General features: G+C 38.1%; 2 protein-coding genes and 1 non-coding gene across 10 annotated transcripts in view; 2 read left to right on the top strand and 1 right to left on the bottom strand.

Annotated features, from left to right (window-relative positions):
* Positions 1-15,581, bottom strand: part of LOC147581892 (uncharacterized) — a 262,965-nt gene that overhangs the window by 70,803 nt on the left and 176,581 nt on the right. For all 7 annotated transcript variants that reach the window (XR_015250355.1, XR_015250357.1, XR_015250358.1 and 4 more), the window contains exon 3: positions 7,085-7,139. Coding sequence is in view for 3 of the 7 variants with exons in the window: in XM_086704626.1 (XP_086560752.1) it covers positions 7,085-7,139 (55 nt within the window). In the remaining 4 variants the exon portion in view is untranslated. The remainder of the gene's footprint in view (positions 1-7,084; positions 7,140-15,581) is intronic.
* Positions 8,806-14,682, top strand: DSPP (dentin sialophosphoprotein). 2 transcript variants are annotated; one of them, XM_086702913.1, is made up of 6 exons: positions 8,806-8,856; positions 10,502-10,588; positions 10,724-11,716; positions 12,196-12,751; positions 12,887-13,843; positions 13,991-14,682. In XM_086702913.1, the coding sequence occupies exons 1-6, from the start codon at positions 8,806-8,808 to the stop codon at positions 14,515-14,517; spliced, it is 3,171 nt and encodes a 1,056-aa protein (XP_086559039.1). In that variant the 3' UTR covers positions 14,518-14,682. The 2 variants fall into 2 exon arrangements, with proteins under 2 accessions (XP_086559039.1, XP_086559038.1); XM_086702912.1 differs by having other exon boundaries at positions 12,196-14,682.
* On the top strand, positions 9,583-9,689 carry LOC112859146 (U6 spliceosomal RNA). Its single transcript, XR_003223463.2, has one exon. It is a non-coding gene; the product is annotated as a U6 spliceosomal RNA (small nuclear RNA).

The following is a 15,581-nucleotide window of genomic DNA, read 5'->3' as shown; positions in this document are numbered from 1 at the left end:
TCATCATGGTAAGTGTACTCTTAATTCCTTTATCTATTTTACCTATTCCTCCCACCCACCTCTCTCTGGCAATCACCCATTTGTTCTCTGTATTTAAGTCTATTCTTTTGTCTCTTTTTGTTTGTTCATTTGTTTTGTTTCTTAAATTCTGCATATGAATGAAATCATATAATATTTGTCTTTCTCTGATTTGATTTACTTAGGATTGTATCCTCTAGGTCCATCCATGTCATCACAAATGGCAAGATTTCATTCTTTTTTATGGCTGAGTAATATTCCATTGTGTAGTGTGTGTGTGTGTGTGTGTGTGTGTGTGTATGTATACATATATGCGTGTGTATATGTATGTGTGTGGATATATTACATCTTCTTTATCCATTCACCTATTAAAAAATTTTTTTTGTTAATGCTTATTTATTTTTGAGGGAGAGACAGAGCATGAGAGGGGGAGGGGCAGAGAAAGAGGGAGACACAGAATCTGAAGCAGGCTCCTGGCTCCGAGCTGTCAACACAGAGCATGATGTGGGGCCAAACCCACAGACCATGAGATCATGACCTCAGCAGGAGTCGGATGGTTAATTGACTGAGCCACCCAGGCACCCCCCATTCATCTAAGATGGACACTTGGGTTGCTTCTATATTTTAGCTATTATTATTATTATTATTATTATTATTATTATTATTATTATTAGCTATTATTGTTAGCATTATTGCTGCAATAAACACAGGGCTGCATATATCTTTTTGAATTACTGTTTTCATTTTCTTTCAGTAAATACCCAGTAATGTGGAATTACTAGGATCATGTGGTGATTCTATTTTTAATTTTTTGAGGAACCTCCACACTGTTTTCCCCAGAAGTTGCACCAGTTTACATTCCCACCAACAGTGCAAGAGGGCTCCTTTGCTCCACATACTCACCAACACTTGTTGTTTCTTGTCTTCTCAATACTAGCCTTTCAGACAGGTGTGAGGTAACATCTCACTATGGTCTTGATTTGCATTTCCCTGATGATTAGTGACTTGGAACATCTTTTCATGTGTCTATTGGCCATCTGAATATCTTTTTTTGAGAAATGTCTATTGTTTCTCTGCCTATTTTAAAATTGGATTATTTGCATTGTGTAAGTAAGTTCTTCATATTTTGGATATTAACCCCTTACCCACTATATAATTTGCAAATATCTTCTCCCATTCAGTAGGTTGCCTTTTCGTTTTGTTGATGGTTTCCTTTGATGTGCAAAAGCATTTTATTTTGTTGCAGTCCTAGTAGTTTAATTTAGCTTTTTTCCCCTTGCTAAAAGAGACGTATCTAAAAAAATGTTTCTATAGCTGAAAACTATAGTTGTTTCTTAAAAAATAATATTGTACCAATTTCCAACTGCACTGGCATTAATTCAATATTGGGCAGTTGAACTGGACATTTTGTCTTTTAAGTTTCTACTAATCATAAATGCCTGGTAGTGATGTTGTATACCTGCCCATATAGACAGAACCCCTATTCAAGTCCCTTATGATACTGTTTATCCAAATTTAGGCAGATAGTTCAGAGTTGTAGAGTAGCAACTAGGTTAAGGGTTTCATTTCAAACTCTTAGGAACAGAATAACAATTCTAATTAAGGTATTTAGATAACTTGCTTAGTTACTAAACCGATGTAGATTTCTGAGTTTAGATCTTAACTTTTAGTTAATTGTTTGGTTTTCACAATAAATTGGGTTTTATGTTTCCCTTTGGGATGCCCTTATTAACACCACAGTTTTAACTCCTTAATTTACAAGATTTGAAATATGTTAATTACTTTTTCCCCAATAGCTTTACTGAGGTATAACTGACGCATAATAAACTGCATATATTTAAAATGTATATTTTGATAAGTTCTGATATATGTATATAACTGCGAAACCATTACCACAATTAAGATAGTAAAAAGTATCTATTAAAATTTCCGGGGTGCCTGGGTGGCTCAGTGGGTTGAGCGTCCGACTTCGGCTCAGGTCATGATCTCACGGCTCGTGAGTTTGAGCCCTGCGTTGGGCTCTGTGCTGGCAGCTCAGAGCCTGGAGCCTGCTTCAAATTCTATGTCTCCCTCTCTCTCTGCTCCTCCCCTGCTCATGCTCTGTCTCTCTCTCCTTCAAAAATAAATAAAAACATTAAAAAAAAATTTCCTCATGACCCTTTACCATCCCTTCTTTCTACCTTTCCCCCAGCCCATGAAGACACTGATCTATTTCCTTCGCTATAGATTAAAATGTATGGTAGACAGAGTTTTAAGATGACCCCTAATGATCCTTCTGCTTATATAATCCCCACTCCTTTGAGTGTGAGGAGAATGTGTAAATATGATGATGCATCATTTCCATGACTACGTCTCATTATGTGGCAAAAGGGATTTGACAAATATAATTGAGTTTAGTAATCAGCTGACCTTAAGGCAAAGAGATTATTTGGATAAAGCTAACCCAGCCAAATGAGATCTCTAAGAGCAGAGGTATTTTTGGCAACTTGTTAGGCAGCAATAGAAAACTAGTACAGATTTCTGAACATGGAAGTGGGGTGCTGCTATAATTCCTAAAACGTGGGAGTGGCTTTAGAATTTGCCAGTGGGTGGAGGCTGGAAGACTGTTAGTAGAAATATAGATGTTAAAGTCATAGCTGGTGTGGTCTCAGAAGGAAGTAAGCAAAGCATTACTGGAATCTGGAGGAATGAGAATTTTTGTTATCTTCATGGAAGATATCTTAGCAGAACTGTGTCCTGCAGTTATGTGGCAGACTTGTAAGCAATGAACTTGGATATACAGTTAAGGAGATTTGTAAGCAAAGTGTTGAAGATGGGGCCTGGCTCCTTCTTGTTGCTTATAGTAATATGCAAGAGGAGATAAATACATTGAGAACTGTTAAAGAAAAATGAACTAGCACCTGACAGTAACTGAAAAATCTCTGCCACCCCAATAGCAAAAGATGCTAAAATTAAGAGATTCACTGCCGGGAAGGCATGATCTAGAAAAAAGACTGAGGGTATGACTCTACAATCCTTTGCTGAAACCCAGGAAAGTTATCCAAAGATCAGAATATTTGCAAGAGTTTAAGAGGGTTCTTTGTGGATCTTTTAACTCAAACCAGAGGTCCTCTAAGAAGTTTCAGGGCATTGTCCTTTAGTCATCTTAGCAAATGCCAAAGGTACAGAAGGGATTATGTGGAAAGGTCTGTGGATATGACATTTGTATGACTGAGTGAAATTCATGGAAGGCTTCCTGAAAAATTTGTATCAGTGGAGACACTGACGGCTTAGATTAAAAGGGACAGAGAGAGTATGAAATGAAAAGAGGCTGCTTGGGGAAGGTGTTTAGCTATGAATTTAACTTCTTTAATAGATGTAGAGTTATTTATTTCTTCTTGGGTGAGCTCTGGTGGTTTCAAGGAATCTATCCATTTCTATAAATTGTTGGATTTATTGGCATAAAGTTGTTCTTAGTATTCCCTTTTTGTCTTTTGATGTCTATAGAATCTGTAGTATTTTCATCTCTCTCATTCCTTATATTGATAATTATGTCTTCTCTCATATTTCTCTGATTAGTCTGATTAGAGTCTGATAAATCTTATTAAGCTTCTTAAAAATCCAGCTCTTGGTTTCACTGATTTTCCTCTATTATTATTATTATTATTATTATTATTATTATTATATTTTTATTTTGCTGATTGTAGTTCTGATTTTTTATTTCCTTTTACTCAATTTGAATTTAATTTTTTTTAGTTACTTAAGGCAGAAGTCATAGTCATTGTTTTGAGACCTTTTTCTTTTCTTCTTTTTTTTTTTTTTTTTTTTAATTTTTTTTTTTTTTCAACGTTTATTTATTTTTGGGACAGAGAGACAGAGCATGAACGGGGGAGGGGCAGAGAGAGAGGGAGACACAGAATCGGAAACAGGCTCCAGGCTCTGAGCCATCAGCCCAGAGCCCGACGCGGGGCTCGAACTCACGGACCGTGAGATCGTGACCTGGCTGAAGTTGGACGCTTAACCGAATGCGCCACCCAGGCGCCCCTTTTCTTCTTTTTTTAAATGTTAATTTATTTGAGAGAGAGAGAGAGAGAGAGAGGGCTAGAGAGAGCACATGAGAGCAGGGGAGGGACAGAGAGAGAGAGAGGGAGAAACCCAAGCAGGCTGTACATTCAGCACAGAGCTGGACAGGGGGCTCAATGCTACAACCGTGAGATCATGACCTGAGCTGAAATCAAGAGTCAGATGTTTAACCAACTGAGCTACCCAGGCACCCTGAGACCTTTTTCTATCCTAACACAGGAATTTAGTGCTATAAATTTCCCCCTAAGAAGTGCTTCAGTGACATCCTGAAAATTTTGATCAATTGTTCTGTTTTCATTTTTATTTAATTCAATATATTTTGAATTTCTCTTTGGTTTCCTCTTTTACTGATTGGTTATTTAGAAGTATGTAATTTGGTTTCCAAATATTCAGATTTTCCAGAGATCTGTTACTGATTTCTTTCTTTTGTTACTGACTTCTAATTTAATTCTTTTTGGGTCAGTAACCATACTTTGCATGGCTCAAATTCTTTTAAATTTATTGAGACTTTTTGGGGGGGCCTAGAATACAGTCTATCTTGGTAAATCTTCCACCTGCATTTGAAAAGAATGTTTATTCTGCTATAGTTGGATGAAGTGTTCAATGGATGTCAATTAGATCAAGCTGGTTGGTATTTCTCTTTAAATCTTATCAGCAATGATTTTTCTGTACTAGTTCTATCAGTTATTGAGATCATGTTAATTCAAGTCAAAGGACAAGGAAGAGAGGCTTAGTTCACTAATCTCCACTGGTGTCTCTGTGTGAGAGAAGGTATTGAGTTGCTCCCAGGAGTGACTCAGGACTCCTTAAAATTTGGTTAAGCCCTTTAAGCTATCCATATAAACATGCTGTCTAAATAAAAACAAAGTGCTTGTTATGAAGACACAACTTCATGGCAAATCCTTTTTCCATTCCCTTCATTCTCTTTCAACATTATTGTTTTCCCTGTAATAGTTCTATATATAAATCCTGAACTCACCACTGTTAGGTAGTGGTATATTAGTGCTTTTATGTGGTTCACATCCTTTGGTATTATAACATAAAGAAAAGATTGGAATATTCCTGAAAGTTCTGAAGAAATATACAAAGAGACCTAGATTGTCAAGTTTTTGAACACACAGACTAGATAAATGGTTTAGGGATACCTGCATTATGGTATACATATGGGGTTCAATAGAATGGCGAGTTCAGGGTAGCAAAACTTTCTGCTAAAAATAGTATCTGGTTTTCTATTTTGTCCTTCACAGCTAACACAAATAACTGAGAGATAACAGAGCTGAATATATTGTCTGTATGTACTTTTGCATATCCAGGTATCTTACAATAATTTTGGTATTTTGAATATCTATTTTTAAAATTTAGTTTGAATACTAAACTGATCCATTCTTAAACCTCACATAAGTATTTCTTTAGGTCAGAGAGATTGCATGACAGTTACTATTTATATATGCTAAAGACCCCTCAGGCAATGTCAGGCTGTTGCATGTGGACAGTTTCTTGAATTATAGCACAGAAACTTTAATACCTACCTCAGGAATGATAGGAGTCTTAAATAGGTAGTCATATTTACTAAAGAAACCTAGAGTTTTCTTAGATTGCCAACCTTAGTAAGACAAGAAATGCCAGGGTGACAGAGTTTAAGTGGCTCTTTTCAGATATGTTACACTGATTCTCTATATTTAAGATGCAAAACAGCCTTCCAGGAGCTATTTAATTAAGTGAAAGTAAGTCTGGTCCCTTTGGAACCGAATGGTTCAGTAAGCAAATACATATCAGTATGTGAAGGAAGTGGGGGAAGTTATTATGTGCTTCATAGACACGGTGACACTTTATAACCCCATATCAGGGATCCTAAACAGTGATTGGCTGAGAAAATTATCAAACTGAGTTTAAATTTCAGCAGGTACAAAATTGTCACGCAAAAGTCCAAGACAGTGAGCCACTTTCAGTCTTCAAAGAGAAAGATAAGAAATCCTGGATTTTCAAAGTCCCTTTGAAGGCTTTTAAGGTAAGATGAAACATCCTCTTTACTCAGAACCAACAGATTCCTGTAGAAATTTGAATTTCAGAGAAGAAGCAGACTTGACTTTAAGAAGTGAATAATCCTTATGATTAGATTTTTCCCCTTCTCTTTTGATTTGACAAATCAAGACTATGTATTAAAAGATAGCAGAAAATTATGTGGTAGGGATGGTAATTCCATCTAGAAAAGTATTGCATCACTGAAAAACAGGAATTTTTTTTTTACAGCCACTGTGTTAAAAGTATCAGTTGCTGATAGTCAGAAAACGTATATAGAAAATGAAGCAAATATTTTAAATCTAAAATATTAACAACAGAATGAGTGATTAGAATACTTTACGCACACTTCATGAAAGCTCCATTACTGTTATTTTTATCTAGACAAGCCATCTTTAAGAATCTTGAATCTAAACACATTTTTTTTAGTCTCACCAATGCAATATAAGATGTGATGAGATTTAATAAAAAAGGAAAGAAACAATCTCTTCCTCTCAAACAGTAACAATAGTGACATTTAAACACTGATTCTGTTGGGAAATAAACGTCGATTTAGGAATTTTATTCAACACTTTATGGTACATTTACTTCAAAGTCTGGCTAATCCACTCAGTGATAAGCCCCATGAGGGTAGGGCTCATATCTATTTCCAGGGCTGAGTATCTGGCCCACATTAGGTCTTCAAATGTTGAATGAATGAATGAATGAATGAATGAATGAATGAATCCCAGTTTACATTTAATTTTTTGGTCCCTAAAAAAATCAACTTTCCGCCTAAAAGATTAGTTTTTTTTTTCTTGCCAATTGACATTAGGGTTTTCAAAGCTAGATTAGAATACTTCTACTTAGGATATCTGGAGATTCCGACCTCTATCACATACTTTTTCTGTTTCACGGTATCATAATAGGTTTGGAAAATGAAAGAGGTTTCAAACTGACAAAACTAGGGCCATTTCTATAGCAGTCTTTTGAGCTATTCACTCACCTGTGGATACAGTGGCAAGCATCATGGTGCACTGTGCAATTGTTCTGGCATGGACCTGAAAGAGACCCAAAGTAGTCAGGTTGCTGGACTGCAGTTTAGAAATGGGATGCACATAACCCTGATGTTCACTACAGGTACCTTTCTAGGACACCATGGTTCCTCCAAATCACAGTGTATACCAGCCTTCTGCAGTCTATGTAATAATTAGGTTTGGTACTGCAAAGTACAGTGTAACCCCTGCTTACTAAACAGCTGCCCTTTAACATCTATGCCCTAGAACTCTGTATTATACTTGTCCTGAGGTCACCTCAGTTTCATTTTTAATCCACAGTATTTTTAAAGGAGGTCTAGCTATTCTTGGCTTTCTACTGAACGGCTATAAGAGTAAGCCTTTTTTTTCTCCCCGAAACCATGTCCTCTCTCCTGTGAGGAATTGCCAATAATTCTATGACGGTTGACATTCACTGAGGTTTTATTATGTTTCCACTATCAACATTAAATTCAATCAAAGCTATCTTACGACATGTATTACCATAGTCTATAAACCCAGTGGGAGTTCATGAAATAGGAGTAAAACTTTTTCCCTTTCTATATAGCATCATTACATCAAAAAATATAATTTTCAGTAATAGCAATTTAAATTTTTGATTCACATGTACTACACAATGTCTATTCCAATCTATCTATCTATTAATTATACCATTTCTGAATGTTAATTCTAACATGAATAAAGGATCATGTTGTTAGAAGTTCCACATAATAACTGCTATCATTTATTAAGGGATTGCTAACTACCCAGAACGGTACTAGGCTGTGCTTATACCAGTAAGTATTTATTCACCAACAATTTTTAAAAACCATCTTTTTCTGTACTGAGTGTTGGAATACAGTGATCACCAAAACATTCTCCTAGGCCTCAGGAGCTCTCAGTAGATCAGGGGAACATATATATAACCAGACTATGCTCAAATAGTACAATATGCTACCAGTGAAGTTTGCAGAAGCTACTAGGCGTAAAGAGGATAGAGATATCAAATGCCCTTTGACTTTGAGTCAGAGAATGCTTCTCAGAGAAGATTCTTCTGCTAAGGTAATTGGGATAATCCTAAAGCACAGGTATTATTATCCCAGATGGAGGAAATAAAGGTTTAATAAAACTATTTAAATTTCTCAAGCTCACACATCAAGTAGCAAAGGGAGAACTTTAATCCAGGTCCCTAAATCCAAACTCCATGTTCCTTCCACTAGCCAAGGCTCCTTGATGCTACGAAGTTCTTTCCTTTACAGTCTACTATTGCCACTTGTATGGATTTGGTGTGGGGATGATAAATAATTCATCCTTTAAGCATAATCTTAGATTTAGTTAATACTTAAATAAAACTATTCAGAAGAAATGTTATTACCATCAAGAACAGCAAGACAAAGTTACGGTTATGCCCTTTGCAACTACACAGCTCTGTCCCTTCATTGGCACAGGCAGAAAAAAATCTAGTTAGCGACCTCAGTGCTAAGCCTGATGATGCTCCCTGTATGACTCTGTGAACATTCCAGATATGTTCTGGAACACTGAGTTGTCATAGCCTTCTTCTTGCCCAGGAAAAAGTTAAATGCTTCTTGACCAAAATAATACCTTATTATTAGTGGTTATCATCTTTTGCTTTATAAGTAATTTCATGTTGTTATTTTTTTTCTTTAAAAACAGGTTAATATTCCTAAAGAAAATGAAGATAATTATATATTTTTGCATTTGGTCAGCAGCATGGGCCATTCCAGTAAGTATGTGTTCCTCAGAAAACTCTCCTTACTTTCCTATCTCTTTTAACCTAACATCAAATAATATATATTTAAGATTTTGCAGATAAGTTGTGTCTAAATATCTAGATTTGCATGAAAGACTTTAACAAGATATTTTTGGGGGTCTCCACAAATCCAAATATGCACTCCAATTCATGCTCCCATTACTCAAATTGAAACTCATGTCTTGTCAGATGGATTATTACTTTTAATTGTTTTTTTTAACGTTTATTTATTATTGAGAGACATGAGAGAGACAGAGCATAGGCACTGGAGGGGCAGAGAGGGGGAGACAGAATCAGAAGCAGGCTCCAGGGTCTGAGCAAGGTGTCAGCATAGAGCCGGACATGGGGCTCGAGCTCACAAACCATGAGATCATGACTTGACCTGAAGTTGGACACTTAACTGACTGAGCCACCCAGGTACCCCGAATTATTACTTTTAAAATTCATTCAAATTAGGGGCACCTGGGTGGCTCAGTCAGTTGAGCATCCTCAGTCAGTTGAGCATTTCGGCTCAGGTCATGATCTCGCCATTCTGAGTTCCGGCCCTGTGTCAGGCTCTGTGCTGACAGCTCAGAGCCTGGAGCCTGCTTCAGATTCTGTATCTCCCTCTCTCTCTGCCCCTGCCCCACTCAAGCTCTGTTTCTCTGTCTCTCAAAAATGAATAAATTTAAAAAAATTAGAATAAAATTCATTCAGATTGTAATCCCTTCAGTAGCACGTATAGTAAAATTGTAACAATAAAGAGAAGATTAGCATGGACCCTGTACAACGATAACACACAAATTTGTAAAATTCATTGAGATTAATTTACATTCAATGCCCAAAAGTCATGGAGACTTTAGCCATCTTTGCTCATGCCCTATCAATTTCATTCTAATATCAATGAGGCCTGCATTTTTTAGGAAATTTTCAAGAAATGAAAACAGGAAAAAATCTGATTTTTTTCAACATAGGAGAAAATGTTTCACTCATATACTTTTTTTAATGCTCCTTGGGGAAAATTTGGAATATACAGATAAACACCAAGAAGGAAAAAGTTAGGAAAATTAAACCATTTGTAATTGTATTAGCCAGCTGCTAAGGGTAACATTTTGGTATGTTTTCATAATATCCAGCACATCGGTATTTATGTAGTTGAGAATTTTCTCAACTATTTCAAATGTACTCCTGAAGGACATAGAAGTAGCATATTACTAGCTTTTGTTTCTGCCCTGGCTCTTGTCAGACCTGCTATTTTCTTGGAGGTTTTGGCCAGGTTATACTTAAGGTGGGTCTTGTGCTAGTGTGGGAGGCTTGTACAGAAACACCACAGGTCTATCTCCTCATTTTTATAAGAGACAATTCTCCTGAGATAAGTAGTCTGGTTAGTACTTCAATAAAATTGGTAATACCATTGTGAAAATTATCTGTATGCCTAGTTAAAATTCTACATAAACTATGAAACAAACCACTTTTGTTTTCTACCTGATTAGATCACATTTTGGCCTTTGTGTTCTATATTTTTTTTCTTTATTTAGGGGAAAATGTGTGTCTGTGTGTGTGCACACATGCATGTGTGCATGCATGCATGGACACAAAATCAGAATGTTTTCAGTTTCCAATATTTTCATTTTGGTAGGTTCCTCAAATCAAGCCACTGGAGAGACATGCTGTTGACAAATCTGTGAATGTAAAACTTCTAGAGAGAGCAAAAGTGCCAATACAGGTATAAGATATAAAATGTGTTTCTAAGCTGTTCTTAAAATTCTATTAACTTCCAGAAAACTGATGCTCATCTTTTCAGTTCGTTGTGCTTCAAGATGATATCTACAACTTACTTTGAATTGTTTCTCTTCTCCAGGATGAGTTAAATGCCAATGACACCAACAAAGAAGGTAGTGTCCCCCATGAAAATGAAAGAGGAAGGCAACAGTATGCTGAAGATGGTTACAAAGGAGAAAAAAATGGCTCTGAGTGGGGAGAAGTAGAAGGGAAAAGTTCCTCTACACATTCCATGTTAGTAAATGAAGAGGGGAATACTGAAGATCAAAATGGGGTCACAGGAAAACCAGAAACATATGGTTATGATGGGATACATGCAAAAGAAGGTAGCACCACAGCAAATGGCATTAGGGGACAAGTAAGCATTCTCGACAATGCTGGAATTGTAAATGGGACCAATGTTAATAGAAAAACTGATAAGAATTCAAACAATGGAGATGTTGGAGATGCAAGTCAGAGTGAGGATGCCACTGTTGTCCAAGAAGATGGACATCAAATAGATGGAAGCAGTAACAGTACAGGCCATGAGGATGAAATAAATAGGAATTCCTGTGGAAATGAAGGTAATACAAGTGAAATAACACCTCAGAGAGAAGGTGAGAGAAATGGGAATCAGGAAGGAGTAACACCAGGGGGAAGTGGAGCTGGCAATGGAGAAGATGCTGGTCTGGATAATTCTGAAGGGAGTCCTAGTGGGAATGGGGCAGAGGAGGATGAAGACAAAGGCTCTGGTGATGATGAAGGTGAAGAAACCGGGAATGGAAAAGAGGACACTGGTAACAACAGCAAGGGCCAAGAGGGTCAGCCTCATGGAAAAGAAGATAATGATAATAGCTTAGGGCAAAATTCAATTAGTAGTGAAGATGATGACCCTGAAGACAAAGAAGATCCCCATGACATCGATGGAGACAACACTTCCAAGAGTGAGGAGGATTCTGATGGTATTCTCAAAAATAAAGATAGCCAAATAATAGAAGACATGCAAACACCCAATCACAGAGAAAACAAAGCTGTGGAAAAGAAAATCACTGATGAATCAGAGCCAAGTGCTATTGGGAAGAGCCAAGATAAGGTTAGTTTGTGAAACTGATTTCCTTCAATGGCAGTTTAAATTCTCCCTCTCCATTCACTGATGGTAACATAAAAATAAATCGTAATAGGCGCTCATCTCTTTTTGCACCTAAGCTACGTGAATATTTAATGGGAAAGTTAGAGTTCTTACTAGACTTTGATACAGAACAATTTTTAAAAGCAGATACTTCTGAAAATTTGACTGCAATTTTACAAGTCTAATACTAAATAACTGATTCACCATGTAACTGTTCACACAAGTTCCTACTGAGTAAAAATGCAAACGGGTTGTTTTATAATCTAAATACCAGAGTTCTCTCATGTGAATAAAGCACATTTTCACAAATAGAAGTTTATGAAGTATTGGAAGCTGAACTTCTGTTCCTCTGGTTACCTTCCCCAGTCAGTCTTCCTCAGACCAATGCAGTTTGGCAGCATAACACCAACTAACCAATCATTCTTTTCTTCATATTTCCACAGGGAATAGAAATTGAAGGTCCCAATAGTGGCAACAGAAACAATATTACCAAAGAAGCTGGGAAAGTTAGTGAAGATAAACAGGGTAAAAGACAACATGTAATGGTCATGGGCAAAGGAAACGTCAAGACACCAGGAGAGATTGACAACATACAAGGACCTGGTCAGAAATCAGAACCCGGAAATAAGGTTGCACACAGCAAAACAGGTAGTGAGAGTACTAGTGATGGATATGACAGTTATGAGTTTGATGATGAATCCATGCAAGGAGACGATCCCAACAGCAGTGATGAGTCTAATGATAATGATGATGTCAATTCTGAAGGTGACAATAACAGTGATAGCCGAGGAGATCCTGGTTATGACTCTGATGAATCAAAAGATAATGGCAATGACAGTGACTCAAACGGAGGAGATGATGATGACAGTGACAGCACATCAGATGCTAATGATAGTGACAGTAATGGCAACGGTAACAATGGGAGCAATGACAATGGCAAACCAGACAGTAGCAAAGATAAATCAGACAGTGGTGACAGCAGTGACAGTAGTGACAGCAGCGACAGCAGTGACAGTAGTGACAGCAGCGACAGCAGTGATAGTAGTGACAGTAGTGATAGCAACAGCAGTGATAGCAGCGACAGCAGTGATAGTGACAGCAGTGACAGTAGCGACAGCAGTGACAGCAAGTCAGACAGTAGTGATAGCAGTGACAGTAGTGACAGCAGCGACAGCAGTGATAGTAGTGACAGCAGTGACAGCAAGTCAGACAGCAGTGATAGCAGTGACAGTAGTGACAGCAGCGACAGCAGTGATAGTAGTGACAGCAGTGACAGCAAGTCAGACAGCAGTGACAGCAGCGACAGCAGTGACAGTAGTGACAGCAAATCAGATAGTAGTGACAGCAAATCAGATAGCAGCGACAGCAGTGACAGTAGTGACAGCAGTGACAGCAAGTCAGACAGCAGTGATAGCAGTGACAGCAGCGACAGCAGTGATAGTAGTGACAGCAGTGACAGCAAGTCAGACAGCAGTGACAGCAGCGACAGCAGTGACAGTAGTGACAGCAAATCAGATAGCAGCGGCAGCAGTGACAGTAGTGACAGCAGTGACAGCAAGTCAGACAGCAGCGACAGTGGTGACAGTAGTAATAGTAGTGACAGCAGTGACAGTAGCGACAGCAGTGACAGCAAATCAGACAGCAGTGACAGTAGTGACAGTAGTGACAGCAAGTCAGACAGCAGCGACAGTAGTGACAGTAGTAATAGTAGTGACAGCAGTGACAGTAGCGACAGCAGTGACAGCAAATCAGACAGCAGTGATAGCAGTGACAGCAAGTCAGACAGCAGTGACAGCAGTGACAGTAGCGACAGCAGTGACAGCAAATCAGACAGCAGTGATAGCAGTGACAGCAAGTCAGACAGCAGTGACAGCAGTGACAGTAGCGACAGCAAATCAGATAGCAGCGACAGCAGTGACAGCAGTGACAGTAGTGACAGCAAATCAGACAGCAGTGATAGCAGTGACAGTAGTGACAGCAGCGACAGCAGTGACAGCAGCGACAGCAGTGACAGTAGCGACAGCAAATCAGATGGCAGTGACAACAGTGACAGTAGCGACAGCAGTGACAGCAAATCAGACAGCAGTGACAGTAGTGACAGCAGTGACAGTAGTGATAGCAGTGACAGTAGTGACAGCAGTGATAGCAGTGACAGTAGTGACAGTAAATCAGATAGTAGTGACAGCAGTGACAGTGATAGTAAATCAGACAGTAGTGACAGCGGCAATAGCAAATCAGATAGTAGTGACAGCAGTGATAGTGACAGTAAATCAGACAGCAGTGACAGCAGCAATAGCAAATCAGATAGTGACAGCAGTGATACTGACAGTAAATCAGACAGCAGTGACAGCAGCAACAGCAAATCAGATAGTGATAGCAGTGACAGCAGCAACAGCGACAGCAGTGACAGCAGTGATAGTAGTGACAGTGACAACAGTGATAGCAGCGATAGCAACGACAGCAGTGACAGTGACAGCAGCGACAGCAGCGATAGTGACAGTGACAACAGTGATAGCAGCGACAGCAGTAGCAGCGACAGCAGTGACAGTGACAGCAGTGACAGCAGTGACAGCAGCGACAGCAACAGCAGTGATAGCAGTGACAGTGACAGCAGTGATAGCAGTGACAGTGACAGCAGTGACAGTGCATCTGATAGTAGTGATGAGAATCACAGCAAGAGCAAGGCTGGTAATGGCAACAATGGAGGTGACAGTGATAGTGACAGTGAAGGCAGTGACAGTAATCACTCAACCAGTGATGACTAGAACAAAATAAAAACCCACAAGATTTTTTTTTTTGAAAAGTCTAGTGAGTAATTTACAGGAAATGAAGATTTCTAAGGAAGGAAAGAAAGGGGAGACATAAACAAAAGATGTAAACATTCACAGAAACAGTGAGAGAAATAGTCAAATTGTCAGATTTGGAACCAAGTTCCCACACCCTCAGGAGAGAATCTGAATGCATGATCTTTGGTACGTGCATGTTAAAACACATTCTGAAAAGATTCTGTTAAAAGTACATATCTAAACATAAAAGAACAATTAAAATATTCTTTAATACTTTACATAGAAACCTCAAGTAATCACGTACTACATGATAACTTTAATTTAAATGCCAAGTGCTTCAGGGAATGTAGCAAGTAAACACATCTTAAAAACAACCTGTGGCATTGCTTTAATCTTTCAGTAATTATACATTCTGGATAGATGGTCTGCTTACTGCTGAGTAAAAGATGCTGTTACCATGATATTCAGCTTGGCTACGCATTCATTTGCTTGTTCTAAGGAAGAAATAAACTTGTAACATGAATAAGAAATGCAGCAACAACTGAACCTATCTGGACCATGGGAATAATCTATCTCATTATTGAATGGAATAATTACAATTAGAAAAAATTTAAAGAGTGCTAGTCAGAAAATAATTCAGAGGCTGGTTTACATAACAAAATCTGATGTACAGTATTTCATTCCTGCAAAGCACTGGAAATTTAGCATAATGTTCCTTAAACTATTGACAAAATTGATGCAGTACTTAGAACAGTGTCTTGCCTCCAGTAGCACTCTCCAACTATTAATATATAAATGATACATGAATGAAGGACTCTTAAGAGCGGGTTCACTTTTTGAACTCTATGTTCAGAGCTCTGTTAAGTGGAATTAGCATTTTTCTACTTCAGTCTCACCAAGTCAAACTTGGTTCACATTTCCCTTTTAAACCCCTACATGTCCAAACTCTCAGATCAGACCCTGAGACTCCCTTCTCACTGTTAATCTCTTTAATAAAGTCAACAGTTGCTGGTAGGTAATGCTTTGTAAATTACTCTTCTTTG

The sequence above is a fragment of the Puma concolor genome, chromosome B1 (assembly GCF_028749965.1).
Source record: "Puma concolor isolate L17-30 chromosome B1, mPumCon1.1.hap2, whole genome shotgun sequence".
NCBI classification, from domain to species: Eukaryota; Metazoa; Chordata; class Mammalia; order Carnivora; family Felidae; genus Puma; species Puma concolor.
This window is presented reverse-complemented; position numbering and strand designations above follow the sequence as displayed.